This window comes from Protobothrops mucrosquamatus, unplaced genomic scaffold (genome assembly GCF_001527695.2).
Source record: "Protobothrops mucrosquamatus isolate PMUCROS unplaced genomic scaffold, P.Mucros_1.0 scaffold2078, whole genome shotgun sequence".
NCBI lineage: Eukaryota > Metazoa > Chordata > Lepidosauria > Squamata > Viperidae > Protobothrops > Protobothrops mucrosquamatus.
The window spans coordinates 167,102-183,489 of NW_015388182.1; the positions used below are offsets into that span (position 1 = coordinate 167,102).

Consider the following 16,388-nt stretch of genomic DNA (forward strand, 5'->3'; position numbering starts at 1 on the left):
GCAAACATACAATATCAGTGTAAAAGCTACCAATGATGCAGGAAGTAATTTATCTCATCCCCATTATGTGGACGTAAAAGAAATGGGTAAGAGCAGAAGCCAAATGAAACTCAATCTTTTATTTTGCTCTATAATTAGAAAGAGAGAAGATGGCATAATATTTCAACATTATGATTTTCTCAAAACTAATCTCAATGTAGATAGAGGAGGCCAGCAGTACTGGTCATCAGTTCTGTTGAAAGTCAAGAAGAAAAATAATATCAGGCTGAGATGATCTCATTCACAAGATCGATGGCTCAGTTGAAAGCATAAGTTTCATGGGTTTTAAGATCCCGATTTGAATCTTGATATCATAGTTAAAAGAGTTGTCAGGTAACCAGATTCTCAAGATGAAATGCTGCAAAGATGGATAATACTGGCTTAGCTAAACTACTAGTCTTTCTCATTATGTACCTTACATCTTTTGTTTTGAAACTATTGGAGCCGGGTGTCTTCCAGATTGGACTTAATTCCCAGACATGGAGAAAAGCTGACATGGAGAAACGTAAAAGGAGGAATTCTCGACAAGAGCAGTAAAAATACTCACATGTGAATTTTCTTTTGCATAGTTAGGCCAACCCCGCCCATGAATCTCTCTTTGGAAGTCAAAATGGTAAATGGAATAATGTATGTGTGGACAAAGTGGTCAGCACCTCCACGGATCAGTGATTCAGCACTATGTAATTATGAATTGCGACTGAAGTCTGCAGAAGGAAAAGAATGGAAGGTAAGAAACTTGCGTAGCTTTGCTAGTGAAGTTAGCAAAGAAAAAAGAAAAACAAAGGTCAGCTGTCCTTATAAATTTAATAAATAAATAAACTTCCCCAATTCAGAGATTGTGCTTAAACCACAAAGTAGAGCTTGATTCTTTACATGTCTTTACATTCGAACACTGTATACAAGAAAAATTAGGTAGGTAGGAAGGACCGGGCTGCAGGGCAAGGCAGAATATATCATTGGCTTGCGGAAGGCCTGAGCTCAGAGTCCAGCTTCTCAAAGTAATGGAATCAGGGAACAGAATGCATCACCTGAAACTTTAGAAAGCACACTAGTCAATGTTGCTGTTGTTAGTTGCGAAGTCGTGTCTGACCCATCGCGACCCCATGGACAACGTTCCTCCAGGCCTTCCTGTCCTCTACCATCTTCTGGAGTCCATTTAAGCTCACGCCTACTGCTTCAGTGACTCCATCCAGCCATCTCATTCCCTGTGGTTACCTTCTTCTATTGCCCTCAATCTTTCCCAGCATTAGGTTCTTCTCCAGTGAGTCCTTCCTTCTCATTAGGTGGCCAAAGTACTTGAGTTTCAACTTCAGGATCTGGCCTTCTAAAGAGCAGTCAGGGTTGATCTCCTCTAGGACTGGCCGGTTTGATCGCCTTGCCGTCCAGGGGACTCGCAGGAGTCTTCTCCAGCACCATAGTTCAAAGGCCTCAATTCTTTTGCACTCAGCCTCTCTTATGGCCCAACACTAATCAACAGACCAGCAATATTGGCTAGGTGGACAAATCATCTGGCTTACTGTCAGACAGCCTTCCAGGAACTGACCTCCATCACTGACATCTGAGGACTAATAGTCTTTAGTGTGGCCTAACTCTTCTCAGTGAAACATGGATTTCATTCATTTCCAGAGCATGATGCAGCTGGAGAGGGATCGTGCCTCAGGAATAAAGCACAGTATTGTCCGGTACTGTGTGCAGTATCTGATCCGAAGCCTAATCAAGGAACTATCAAGGAGAAAGCAAATTGTCAGCACCAATGTTGACAGGGCAAGCTACTGTATATAGATAAGAGAACAAATCCCACTCTCGTCTAACACTGAGGACATTACTCAGTGTGGCAATGAAATGTCTGCAAGCAAACAACCAAGCTTAGAGAGCACCAAGGAGTCCACAGTTCAACGCAGAGCTACAGATATTCTCTTCCAATATTTGTTTGTAAGGTTCAGAAGAGTATATTGGTCTTTGGCTTGTGAAATGATCTGTTTCTGAAGGCTAATGCAATTAGATTAAGGGCTATATAAGTTTAACTCAAGGCTATATGGAGTCCTAAGACTGCAGTCACTCACTATCACTCCGGCACCCTTTGTCAAAAATAGCTATAGATAGCAGCCGAGCCCAAGGAGCGCTTTTTTTTTTAGAAAATTCCAATTCTTGTCTTGTTTAAAAAGCTCCAATAGATAGTAACCAATGTAAGATTACTATAGGTAGAATCTACCTGCTCAGTGAGCACCCTACATATAAGCAGATTTCCTAAGCGTAGGTTGATGCTTAAGCAAAATGAAAAAGGGCTACAGAAAACATATTGTATGAGTGAATATATTTCACTTCAGGAAGGCCTATAGAATGTGAGGCCAGCATCTTCATTATCTTTTACGTAAAGGTTTTCATGGAGCAGCCATTTTAAGTGAGTGAACAACTCTTGTGGTATTATCATGCTAGCAATAAAGAAGCAAGTCCCTTAGATGAAGAATAAACAAATGAAAAATGTGTCTGAGAATTCCAAGTAAATAGACGTTTCTCCAATTAAAATACCAGAAGGCGCATTAAATTAAGAAACGTTTTTTTCTGGAACAAAAAAAGCAATTATTCAGTGTGAGCTGTGAGATGGATACAAAGATTTATCCCAGAAATCATATTGGGTGGTCCTCAGAAAAGAGTCGGCATTGGATTTTCTCCTGCCTAACACTTGCAAACACAGGAATGTCTTTGCAAGAGTATCTGAAGGTTGGATCATGGCGCCTGGACTAATTTTTTTGTTAGTTTGAGACGTTTTGGTGCTCATCCAACCAGCTTCATTAGTTAGAACAAATCAGTTAGGCAGAAAGTCTTTGGGATGTACCAACTCTTGCCACACCAATCTCAAGATTTTCCTCCCCAACATCATCTTTACAAGAGAGAAGTTGGCCCACTGTAACCAAGTTTCAAAATATCGCACTCATGCTTTCTGCTAGTTACATTGCTTGCCTCTTTATTCTTGAATCCAGTTTTAAAGTCTGTTTCCATTGTTTTCATTTTGGGGTTAAATTATTTTACTAGCTTGCATTGCTGGGTAATATTATAAGCGTCTTGATTTTAATTGATTTTGTTGTTATTAAAATATATATTTAACTATGAGTGTTACTCACACACACACACACACACACACAAACCACGACTGTTACAATCATAAAAATATATATTTTAACTATGACTGTATTGGAAATGTTTTATCTTGAGTATTTATTTATGATATGAGAGGGCAGGAGTGATTCAAAGTGGGTCTGTGTCACTGGTGGCATCAAACCAAACAAAACCGGCAATTGATTATATGATTCTTGTTATGAGCCTTTTTTCTTAGGAAAACGCCTGGAATGGCCAAAACAAAGAGGCTTAGAAGCAATTGCATAAACCATAGGATTATCTGGCTGACAGTATCTGAAAATATTTTATATCTGGAAATATTTTATATCTGGAAATATCTGGAAATACTTTATACATTTATTTGTTTACTCTGATCTAAAAGATTAGAATATTTAAAGCTATAGACAATCTCTTCCCAATGTTGTTTTTTCCATGAAACTGTACACACTGCCAGATAATAAGGTTATTGGCCATGCTAGAAGGAGATGATCAGATTTATAATCCAATCCATTTGAAGGTCAACCTAGACTAGATAACACAGGTTCAAATCACCTATATATTTGATGTACTGATATGATTTGGGTTGCAACTTGGAAATGCCACATTTTTCAGTTTCCATTACCTTTGTCCCTTTGCAGGATTACTTTGTGGGACAGCAGTTGCAATATAAAATATCTCACTTGCATCCAGGAATGAAATATACTGCTCAGGTTCGCTGTGTAACAGATCGTGGTGAAAGGAGCTTGTGGAGCCCAGAAAGATACATCCACTTCCATAATGGTGAGTCAGTCTCTTGAAACTTTTTGTCTTGGAAAATCAAACATTTGACAAAAACATAGAGCTGAAAAATCACAGAATATTTAAGAATAGATTTCTATATTGTACGCATATACACTGCTGTCCCGAAGGTACTTTTTCAAAAGGCAACTGGACTTTCTTTGGTTTTCCTTGAAGCTTCTTCAGTTCTGTTCAGTTCAGTTCTTCAGAATTGAAGAAGCTCCTTGGATGAGAAGTGAAATGTCTCCCGAAGGACTCAGGGCGGCTCACAACATTATTAAAACAAAGAAAGACCCACACACCCCACCGAATAAAACCAAATTAAAACCAAAATTTTGTGTTGTGATAATTAAAATTTCTAAAAAACCCAGTTTAAAAATCCTCCCTAGGCCAGGCCCGCTTGTTGGAAAAGCCATGTCTTGAGGGCGCGGCGGAAAGTAAGNGGAAAGTAAGGAGATCCGGAATAATCCGGATCTCGGGGGGTAGTTCGTTCCAGAGGGCAGGGGCACCCACAGAGAAGGCCCTCCCCCTGGGGGTCGCCAGCCGACATTGCTTGGCCGACGGCACCCTGAGGAGACCCACTCTGTGGGAGCGTACCGGTCTATGGGAGGGAATCTGTGGCAGAAGGCGGTCTCGGAGGTATAAATCAAATAGTTCTCATATAAGCAGGAGGGATGAATTTGCTGGCAGCTTTTCTGTAACATATTTTCCAAACATCACAGCTATGTTATATCCAAATCTCTAGGGATTCAAGACATGTGTTTATTGTCTTAAAAAGGAGACTCAAAAGAGGTGTGAGGCTTATTTTAAAGTGATTCCAACAGAGATTCCAATAAAAGTTATTCCACAGTTTTTAAAAAGAACCAACAAATTCAACATTATATTGTCATAGTTAACATGCAAATGAAGTCTTGCTCAAATGAAGAAAGAAAACATAGAAGAAAGCAAACTGATAAATGAATCTAACTTGATAACAAGGCAGGAGCAGACAAAAATGAAAAACGTATTGTTAGAAGTAAAACTGAGAGCCCATCAAATAGCAAGAATCTAACGGGCAAGATAGTTGGAGTGCCTGGCAGTAAGATAGAAATTATAACTAAAGTAGTTTTTGAAAACTGCAAAGGAGCAAAATTTATACTTTACATTAATCTTTTCTGGGTAAATTATCAAAGAGTCACCAATAACTACAGGTAATCCTCAACTTACCACTACAATTGAGCCCAAAATTTATGTTGTTAAATGAAAAATTTATTAAGTGAGTTTTGTCCCATTTTATGACATTTCTTGCCACGTTTGTTAAGAGAATCGCTGCAGTTGTTAAATTAGTCACACGGTTGTTAAGTGAATCTGGTTTTCCCATTGACTTTGCTTGTCAGAAGGTCTCAAAAGGAGATCACATGACTCTGGGACATTGCAACCATCATAAACGTGAGTCAGCTGTCAAGTATCCAAAGGTGACCATGAGGATGCTACAATGGCCATAACTGTGAAAAATGATCACTTTTTTTAGTGCAATTGTAACTTCAAACAGTCACTAAACAAACTTGTAAGTTGAGGACTACTTGTAATTTTTTAAACTGCCCAGTAGCTTAAATTTTTCATATACAAGGGTGTGTCCTTGTCCTTAAACTTCATTGATCTTCACAAGAAGGTAGAATAGGTTAGAAGACTTGCATATTCCCAAGGCATCATTACTCTGGTGTTAATGCAGGATAGTCTTCAGCTTATGACTACAATTGGTCTCAGAATTTCCATTGCCAAGCAAGATGGTTGTTAAGTGAGTTGTATTCAATTTTACAACCCTTTTGCCACAGTTGTTGAGAGAATCACTGCTCTTGTTAAATGAATCACATGGCATTTGAGCAAATCTGGCTTCTTCCATTGACTTTGTTTGTCAGGAGCTGATTGGGAAGCTCACAAATGGTGATCACATGATCCTGGGTTCTGCAACTATCATAAGTACATACCACTTGCCAAGGGCCCAAATTCTGATCACATTACTGTAGGAATGCTGCAATGGTTATAAGTGGGAGGGTTGGTCATAAGTCACTTTTTTCAGTGCTGTTGTTCCTTTGAATGACCGCTAATTGAATGGTTGTAAGTCAAGGGCTAACTATATGATGCACATGGGCCCTTTTTTTTTACAGGCCAGCCTCCAGGGAAGCCAATCTTCACAGGATGTCGGTCTCCCGAAAAAGAAACCTTTACTTGCTGGTGGAAGCCAAGCTCTGAAGGAAGTCTCCCAAGAAATTATACACTGCTCTACAAGAGAGAAAGGTAAAAATTATAAATCATCTTCTAAATTGGAGGTGGGGAACTGTGGCTCCTTTATGACTGACTTTATGGCTGACTCAGGAATTCTGGGAGTTGAAGTCCACAAGTCATAAAAGGGTCATCGTTCTCCACCCTTGCTCTAAATGGATTATTACATAATTTTGCATCTCTAGAAAAGTTGGCTCTTAGTTTTCCCCATAGGACAATTTACTAATTTGGTAAACAATGCCAATAAGCTCAGCAGTCTGATTGATGTGATTCCCTTTTTTTCTATTTGTGTTTTTCAGAGATAAAAAATACTACGAATGCCCGGACTACACAACAGCGGGGCCCAACTCCTGTTACTTTAATAAAAAGCACACATCGCTGTGGACTACCTATAATTTTACTTTAAACGCGATGAATGAGATGGGGAGTAGTGTGGCAGACCCTTATTACGTGGATGTAGCAAATATAGGTATGAAGTACAAATTCTTCTGAATGGGAAAGATGGCAGAATGTTCAAAAGAGCCTGAGAATCCACCCACATTGTCATATCAACCATCATCTACAAATGGCAGTCAGCCAATGGTAGCTTTGTTAAAGCATCTAATCGATTAAAATAAGTGATGTTAAGTCCCAATGGTGCTTTTTTAAAAGGCAACTGGACTTTCTTTGTTTTTCCTTAAAGACATTTTGCTTCTTGGATGAGAATAGGATCATATTATCATATGTGGTGGGAATGCTCAAAGGCTTGTGAGTATTGGAACAGGATACGAAGATGGCTGAAAGATATATTAATGTTGGACTTAGAGTTAAAACCTGAACTTTTCCTGTTGGGAATAACTACAGAGAAATACAATAAGGGAATAATCTATTTGCTGTTACATATCTTGACTGCAGCTAGGCTAACGTTCGCGCAAAAATGGAAGAGCAAAGAAATTCCCACAGAGGAAGAGAGACTATATAAAATATTATCATGTGCGGAAATGGACAAGCTCACAATGGTATTGAAAGACAAATGTAGATCAGTTTATTTCGAAACCTGGGATAAATTTTACTGCTAGAGGGATTCGAGGAGGACGGTTGGGATCATAGGCTAGTGTTAAGATAGAAATATATGTAATTTTAGGTTAGCAAATAGAGAAATAGATTAAGTATTGTATATAAAATTTAGATGTATATTCAGAGAGGAAGAACCGATTGTACAATGTGAAATAATTTGATAAGAATGTATATACTGGAATGTCATGTTATATCCAATGTTTCTTTTAATTGTATTATAAATAAAATTGGTAAAAAAAAAGAAAAAGCACCTTTGGGACAACCATGACCCGGATGAGTGAGAATCTCCATAGACATTAAGTGATGTTAAGACAACATCCACACTGGCGAGTCACATTGTGCAGGCAGTAGATTCTCTGCCTGGACTTGCAACCAACCACATCATCCTGGCTCATCAATGCATTGCTGGCATTTCTTTATCCTCTCACTTCTTCCTTTTGGGGAACCCATTATTCAACTGGAGCTGAGTTGCATCAGCAACAAAAAGTGACAGAGAAGTGAAGTCCCTCGCTTGGGGAAAGAGAAAGTGATCAGAAAGCAGTTCCTTTTGCTGCATCTTGATGGACACTGTCATCTTGCATCTGCTGATTCTTTAAATGAAAGCTGGTCATTAGCCATGGGAGACTTCTTTCTCTAGCAGGAAGAGTGAAAGGAGACAATAAGACAACAAGAAGCATTTCTTTCTCTCTTTTTAAGAAGTTAATATACAAGTAGCCAGAAAAGCTCCCTGTATGTTCTATCACAATAGGATAGAAGAGAGGGAAGCTCAAGTCTTAATGTTCAAGGCATGCCTCCATTTTCATCCATGGATTGTAAATCCCTGATCCTTCATTTTTTTCAGTTCAGCCAGATCCTCCAGAAAATCTTTCCCTAGAATTTGAGAAAAAAGTATATGGACAATATGTGTTGATGACTTGGAATCCGCCTTCTCTGGGTGATGTCAAATCTGGCTGGCTAACTCTGGAGTATGAATTACACATAAAGCCTGAAGAAGGACAAGAGTGGGAAGTAAGTGTTTTCATTCTTGGTGGCCAAACATTCTGCATGCTTTTAGGTCACAAAAAACCACGGTCAATATAACAACTAATAATTGCCATACTTCACGCTATATATTGAATAATAAACCATAAAAACAGTGTGTCTTCAGAACTTTGGGATTGAGCAAGCATTTAAAATACTTCCTTATTTATCAATATGCTTGTATATGTAATGCAAATAATTGCTGCAGTTCATAGTATATCCTAAAATAGTACGCTCCGATACATGTGTACGAGTATTTTTACTGTGCACTTCTCTAGTCCATTCATACAATAAAGATAGTCCTTACTTAATCATTGTGGTGAGATGGGCAGCAAACAAACAATAGTAATTGGAGCCAGAATTTCTATAGCTAAGAGATAAAGCACAATACCACATGACCACACAGGTTAGTGACAGACATTTTGACACTTCCAGTTTCCATCATTAAGCAGACTCCATGCCATTATTAAGTGCAAGTTCACAGGGTCACTGTTTGCGACCTCCTGCTAGCTTCTCCATTAATTTTGCTTGTCAAAATAACTAACATACAAGCAGACCATACTTAGCAACTGCCTTGTTTAGCTACCATTTGCAGTTACACGGCTGATGAAAAAGTAACTTTTTGACCTCGCATTTGCAGGTCTGTAAAGGGAAGGAAAGCTGAAGTAAACAGCTTTAGCACAGTTGGCGTTTCACTTAGTGACCACTTCGTTTAACAGCCTAGTTGCCAGTCCCAATTGTGCTCATTAAACCAGGGCTACTTGTACTTTGTTGTTGCATTTTTTTTTTTAACAAAAGAAGCTTTTTCTATGTTTTATATAGAAGCTCTTTCATGTATATTCTTATATTTCCAGAAAATATTTGTTGGGCAAAGGACGTCTTATAAGATGTTCAGTGTGAATCCAGGAGAAAGATATGTTGCCCAGGTTCGATGCAGGTCAGATCATGGTATCTGGAGCAACTGGAGCCCTAAAAGTTATATTAAACTCCAAAAAGGTGAGGTAAACCTTTGCCTGGCCTTGTATTGGCATTAGGCTTATGAAGCCAAGAACAAGTTCAGTTTAGCTTAAGGCTTTTCCCCACAGCAAAATTAAATACCATCGTCCACTTCTTGAGCTAGCAGAAAACTATATTACCATAAAAAAGTGCCGTTCTCTATAATGCCATGGGTATGGTGGCATCCTTGTTTCTTGTTCAGAGGGCATACTGAGGACAGGAATGGGTGGAGTTCCTTGGGTGTCTTTTCTTCCTCTCTTCAGCAAATAGGTTGAATAAACGAGGGCAGAGTATACAACCTTTTCTCATGCTTTTGCCCACCTGGAGCCAATCTGTCTAACCATGTTCAGTCTGTATTCTGACTTCCTGACCTTTATATAAGTTTCTCAGTGAGGGCAATGAGATGTTCTGAAATTCTCATTTTCCAAGAACTTTCCATAGCTTCAGAAGGATCAACACAATCAAAAGTCTTTGTATAATTAATGAAGCACATTCTGACTTCCTTTTTGATATTTGGCTTTATCATATATTGGCAGTTATATTTTCTATTCCTCAACCTTTCTAAAGTCATCTTGAACATTTGCATATCTTTTGCTAGCAAGTGAAATAAAGGTTATTGTAAAGCAATTTGCACACACTGTTTTTTTTATAATATATTTTATTAATTTTTTAACATGGTCACCTTAATATTCAGTAAACAGTGTGTTGTCTAGGTTTACATTTAAAAAACATTCGCTAACAATTGGTTTCTATGATCTATAATCCACATAATAGCTTTACTTGATTTCCTCTTCTTCCCATAATGTTCTTTTTTACCAACCTTAAGTTAATACAATTCTTATTGTTTTGATAGATAACAATTGAATATGAATTTTTTTTCTAATATTTCTGCAAATAATAATCACATCAATATAATATTTCTTTTCTATCTAGTCATTCTGGTTGCCTCATCATAGATCCTGTTTACAGTTCTTGTTTACATTTGTTTTTCCCACAATATTCAAGATATTCTTACTGGTTAAGATTTTCTCAAAGTTAATTACATTTAGATATTTGATTCTATTTTTCTCATGTAAACCATCCCATAACTTTTACTTTACTTAAGGAATAAATAACTCTAAAAAAAGAGAGAGAAAAAGAACAAGAGTAAAGAGGGATAAAAAGATAGTATACTACTGAAAGTCCATGTTTCCCCTAAGCTAATACATATTTATTTCAAAGTTTTTCCATTTTTTTTACCATAATTAAGAATATATTTAATCTTTAAATATTCCATTTAATAAATCTAGTCATTTGGTCTTTTAACTCTTATTCAAAACATTTTTTTTTCAATTCATTGTAATTTTCTTAAAATCAATCACATTTAAATATCTAAAATATGTCCTTATATATAAGCCACTCTAACTCTTTTATATGACTCATATCAAGAAATAAGAGAAGAAAAGAGAAGAAAGAGAGAGTACTATGTTATTTGAGGGATTCCTTCCTCTTAAAGCAAAATTCATATCCAAAATCTTTCTATTACTTTAATCATATTCAAACAGGTGTTTCTTTTTTAAATATTCTCTCTGATAAGTCCCATCATCTATTTTCTTAATTTTCACTTTGGCCTTCTTCTTTTGCCCAATATCTTTAATCAATATATTCTGCTGAGTCAAAGAGTCTTTCTATATTCTTGTAGGTGTCACTGTAGATATAAAAAATAAGTCAAGTACAATATCTTTGTAAGAGGCATTTGCTCTTTCATGTTTGTTCAAAATCTTTTTCTTTCTTTTTCTCTCTGTATCTCTTATCATTTTTTGTCTCTCCAGTTCTAGTGGTGTTCCTGACGTCTCTGCAATCCATTTGACCAGTCTTTTTTCTTATCCTCAAATTTGTCTTGTGGTCTTAAAGTATAAGTTGCCTTTTCCAAAACCAATATTTCTTGTAAATTTTTTCCACTTGGGTTAAATCATATTTCTTTGTTGTGTTAAGTTCCATCTTCGAGTCTCTATCCTCGAATTTGTGTTCAGTTATCTGTTTCATCTGCTCCTTCTCTATTGTAATTTCCTGGGATTTTTTTTGTTGTAAAGTTAAATTGGAGATGAATTGGTTTATGTTTTCAAAATTATTTTGGATTTCTTTGTGGTTTGAAATCATTATTGTCTGAATTAATTGCAGCATCTCATATGTCTCCTCTTAAAGGGTATTTATTTTTTCTTGATAAGTTCTTTCTTCAAGTCTCTGATTTTCCATAGTGGTCAAGAATCAAGGTTTTCTTTTCTCTGCAAATAGCTTTAGAGTCACAGTTTAATAGATATTTATAATCCAAAAAGGTTCAAAAAGGTTTCCTGAAATTTATAATCCTCTCTTTGTCTGCAACCCAAATTGTTTTCTTTTTTGTCACAGCTGTTCTCTATTGTTATAGATTGAAGGTCACAACCACAGATTAGTTTTTTCCAGATTTTGCCAAGTCCTGTATAAAAGCCATAGCTGTCATAGTCTTTATCTACCACTAGATGTCAATACCAGTTTATTTTTCAAATTATCAAAACAGAAAATTGCCTTTAAAATGAGAATCTTAACCATTCAACAATTCCAAACTTATCCAAATTTAGGTTTTATATTAATTTCATTTCTGTATGTTTTGGTCCTCCAAAAAAGGTTTAATTCACCGCTTCCATTAATAAAAGGGTGGGGCAAAAATCCCCCTCCTTCATGTTCGAAGGTTTTTTGCTTCTTGGGAAATTTTTTTTCCAGGAAAGTTAATAAGTAGGATAGAGAAAATCGATGATCTTATCCAGATTCAAACGCGCTATTTACAATCAGCTTAAAATAGTGCTTTTTGACTTCGGTTGATTGTAGCTTGGGCTAGACTCTGAAGTTAGGCTAGCCTTTCTCCTGTTGGTTTCTGAAAGGCTTCTCCTGGACCGATCGGGTCGACCACCATCTCTCCGTGGTCCACGGGACTTCCTTCCTTCTTTGCTGCCTCTTCGGGATGGCTTCTGGCCCATTTAGGGTCCCCTAACAGGAAGAAATTCAGCCAAAGGGCACAGAGCCCCCAAATCCCTTGGCTGCTACGCTACTGCGCAAGACTGGAAGTCAATTTGCACACACTGTTAAGTCTCTTCATTCATTCATTCATTCATTCATTCATTCATTCATTCATTCATTTATATTTCAAGATAGATTGATCTTTACAGGCCACTGTAGTTGGCCACTGTGATGTTCTCTAGATTTGTTGGCATTGCTTGGTTCAGTCAACTTGATATTCTTGACTCATTCAGGCACTATAATTTAGCTTCACAAACTTATTGTGGAGATTTAATAAAACTATGCAAATAAAATTCCTTCTCTAAAAAAAAATAATGAAGATATATGCAACTGCATGTAATTTAAACCAGCTTGTTTTCTCTCTCAGATATCAGCCTAAAGGATATAGTTGTTTGGATCGTTGTGGTTTTTTTATCAATTGCCGCTTGTTTGATCTTGATCTGGATACTGGCTTTGAAAAAAACCAAGTAAGCTACAACTGTAGATGTTGTAAGATGCACAAAAACAAACCTGCCATAAAATCTAAATTAGCAGTGAAGGAAAAAGGCCACTGTTCCTCTCTTATAGACTATTGTCTATCTGAAACCATTGCATTCACTTAAAACAGTGATTCTCAACCTGTGGTCCATGGACCCATGGGGGGGCAATGTCATCACAGGGGGTCTGCAAAGTCTTGAAGAAGTATTATGATTTAAATGTTGAGCTAAGTCTTGGAGGTCTATGGCCACAAAAGATATTTAAAGGGGGCCCATAGTGAAGAAAAGGTTGAGAACCACTGACTTAAAGAATACTTTCCAAACTACAGTATAAGCATTTGAGAATGGGGTGGATAAAGATACGATTGATTTGATTTGAAGCTGGCATATAATGACTTGTAAACATGAGTTTTTAACTTAGCATGTTGTGTAAATCCAATTAATTGTGTTTATTCAGTAATTCATGGCTAAACAAAGTATGACTTAATGTTTTGTAGAGAATTCCTTTGTCCCAAAACACAAACTCACTGTCAGGTTTGTGCATCAAAATCTTGCACGTTAACTCTGATATGTGACTTTAAGAATGGCTTAAATACATCCATGCTACCTCATTTTTTTACATTTAAACAGCAGGAATGGAAAGACACAATATAGACTTCCCACTTGGCACAAAATTGATGTGATTATTAACAGACCAGTAACCTGGAGAGAAAGCTTTGAAATTTCTCTCTGTCCACTCCAATTCCAGTTCTGACTTCTTTGCCATAGTTCATATTTAACAGGAAATAATCAGTTACTTGAAGAGCAGGAGGCAGAGGAAATTTTAATCATTTTGGTGCCAGAGATCATTTTATATAAAGATGATCTTCCACGGGCAGCTTATACCTATACTGCCACTGAATGATAATCTGGAGTTTTTAATCATTTAGTATTTTCATCAAACTATTATTTGAGTCCAATAGCCCAATATCTTGAGGGAAGATATTTATCCCTTCTGAAACTTCTTATTTCAGAAAGTCTAGAGGAGGATTTCTCAACTTTGGTAACTTTAAGATGTGTGAAAGAGAGTTGTTGTTTTTTTCTGTCTTCCTTTTGCATTTCAGGATGATAGCTCGCCTTCTACCACCAATTCCAGGTCCAAAAATAAAAGGCTTGGATGCTCAACTGTTACAGGTGAGCTGTTAAAGGAGAGTTTGGATCTTCACCAGCAGAATGTGAAAATCCTTTCTTTGGTCATGCCTTGTCTATGTTTGCTATAGTTTGGTCACATGTTCTTTGACCAAAAAGAACATCAAGCAAGAAACATTTTGCCTTCCAAATGGATAACTTTTCTGCTGTTATTATTATGATAGCAATAGCATTTAGACTTATATACCACTTCAACAGTGCTTTACAGCCCTCTCTAAGTGATTTAGAGTCAGCATATAGCCCCCAACAATCTGGGTCCTCATTTTACCGACCTCGGAAGGATGGAAGGCTGAGTCAACCTTGAGCTGGTCAGGATCGAACTCCTGGCAGTGAGCAGTGAGTTAGCCTGCAGTACTGCATTCTAACCACTGCACCACCATGGCTCTTGATAACTTCTCCACTAGGAGAACCTTTGCACAACTTCATGATGTTGCCCAGCTGTATCCTTTCCTGGATTGTGAGTTCCTATGCTCATCACTCATAGCTTGATTATCTCGCATTTGGACTACTGCAATGCATGCTACATGGGTCTACCCTTGAAAAGTATGTGGAAGTTACAGCTGACATAGAATGCATCTGCGCAGACTGTTCTTGGGGACCCTAGAGTAGCCCATGTAACACCTCTATTGTGCAAGCTGTAATGGTTGCCTGTCTGCTTCTGGGTCCAGTTCAAGGTGTGGTTTATTACTTCAATGCTCTTGGGACCAAGTTACTGAGGAACCATCTCACCCCAGTGGGATTGGCCTGCCCCACTCGCTCTGGCATAAGGGGCATGCTGTGGGCCCCGACAGCCAAGGAATTCCAGCTAGCAGGGTCCAGGAGAAGACCCTTGTCTGCTGTGGCTCCCTCCCTCTGGAACATCATGCCCCTTAAACTGAGATCAGTCCCCATTTACAAAGGCTTTCAAAACCTGGCTTTGCCAATTGGCCTGGGGTCCCAAAAGGGGCTTTCCATTCTGGAGACTGTTATTGGATTAAGAAAAGACCCCATTTCTACCCCCTTTGTATTCTGGTTCTTATCTAATTTTTGCTAATATTTAATATTTAAACCTTTGTAGTTTGGCTTTTATGATACGGTAAGCCACCCAGAGTCACCTGACAGTAAGATGGGTGATATAAAAATTTAATAAATAAGTAAATTGCTAATTTGCCTGAACTAAAAACAAACAAGATCTCTATTTTGATATATACAGTACACACACATTTCCTTTGAGTGGGATTTTCTTTGAAGAAGAACTGGTACAGAAGTTCTATTCTGGATTGGGAACATGGAATGAGAATAGGGAGCTTTATCTGGTCCTTGCAGTCTAAATTCCGCCTACCACATCTCATTTTTGATACAATATTGGATAAAGATATTTGTCACAATGCAATAGTTTGTCTCCTTGGTAACTGCAATATTGAGTCACTGTATATTTTCAAGAGACGAACGTATAAGATGCGTTATAGGACTATACAAATGTTTGAAAAGTGGTGCCTTGGAAGGTGCAGGAGTGTGTACCAAGCATCTTTTAAAATGAAAAGTTAGCTACTTTCCCCAGGGAAACAAAGCAGCTATGCAGGCAATTGCTTGTGGAAACAGTTAGAAGCAACTTCTGAAGCTTCCCACAAATTTAGAAAAAGATGCAGCTGCTTTAACAGTTTAATACTTCACATGTGCTCACATGTCCTGAACATCTCTTTCAAATAAATTATTTCCTCATTCTGATCCTCATAACACTCATAAAACAGATTTGTTGGTGTTTATTTGATATTCTATGCCAGTTTACTGCCTTTTTATATATGAGGGATGCAAAGCTATAGCTTCAGGGCCCTCCAAAATTTCAGATGCAGCTGCTGGAGCACTTCCCATATAGCAGTTGTTATATATAATTTTTTTTTACATAAAATTAAATACAGCTTTAACCTATCTCCAGAAACTTTTTGAATTGGAGTCCTTATCATAGCTCAACAATCATGTTCACTTTTCTGCTTCATAAAATGTAACCCGCTTTAAGATCTGTTATCTCCTCTGCTGTAGGCCCAAATGTGTTCAGCTCATTTTTATGCAATATATCATTTTTATAGTAATCCAGGGTGCATTTCATCTTTCTCCAGGCAGGAAAAACTGAAGAATTGCTGAGTGCTCTTGATTGTCAGGGTTTTCCTCCAACTTTAGACTCTGATGATCTGCTCATAGAATTTTTGGAGATAGATGACAGCGAAGATCAGCAGCTAGTGCCAAACCATGGAAAAACTCACCCCAATAAACATGTAAAGCCAGCACACCAGGAAATAGACTACGATTCAGGAAGAGGAAGCTGTGAGAGTCCATCTCTAGTGCAAGAGAAATATAAGGAAGTCAGAAAACTGCCCCCTGCAGCAGAGGTACCGGATTCTGATGAGGTTCAAAGGAACGGTGATAGAAAAAAACTCTCAGAAACAT

General features: G+C 37.6%; 1 protein-coding gene across 1 annotated transcript; it reads left to right on the forward strand.

The window, feature by feature from the left end:
* Positions 1 to 13: 13 nt before the first annotated feature.
* Positions 14 to 16,384, forward strand: LOC107294757 (prolactin receptor; the record flags this gene model as incomplete). Its single annotated transcript, XM_029285690.1, has 10 exons — positions 14 to 86; positions 609 to 766; positions 3,795 to 3,936; positions 6,081 to 6,210; positions 6,495 to 6,664; positions 8,093 to 8,259; positions 9,126 to 9,267; positions 12,668 to 12,767; positions 13,880 to 13,949; positions 16,061 to 16,384. Coding segments are annotated over exons 1-10 (1,407 nt in total), but the record flags the coding sequence as incomplete, so codon positions are not given.
* Positions 16,385 to 16,388: the final 4 nt, after the last annotated feature.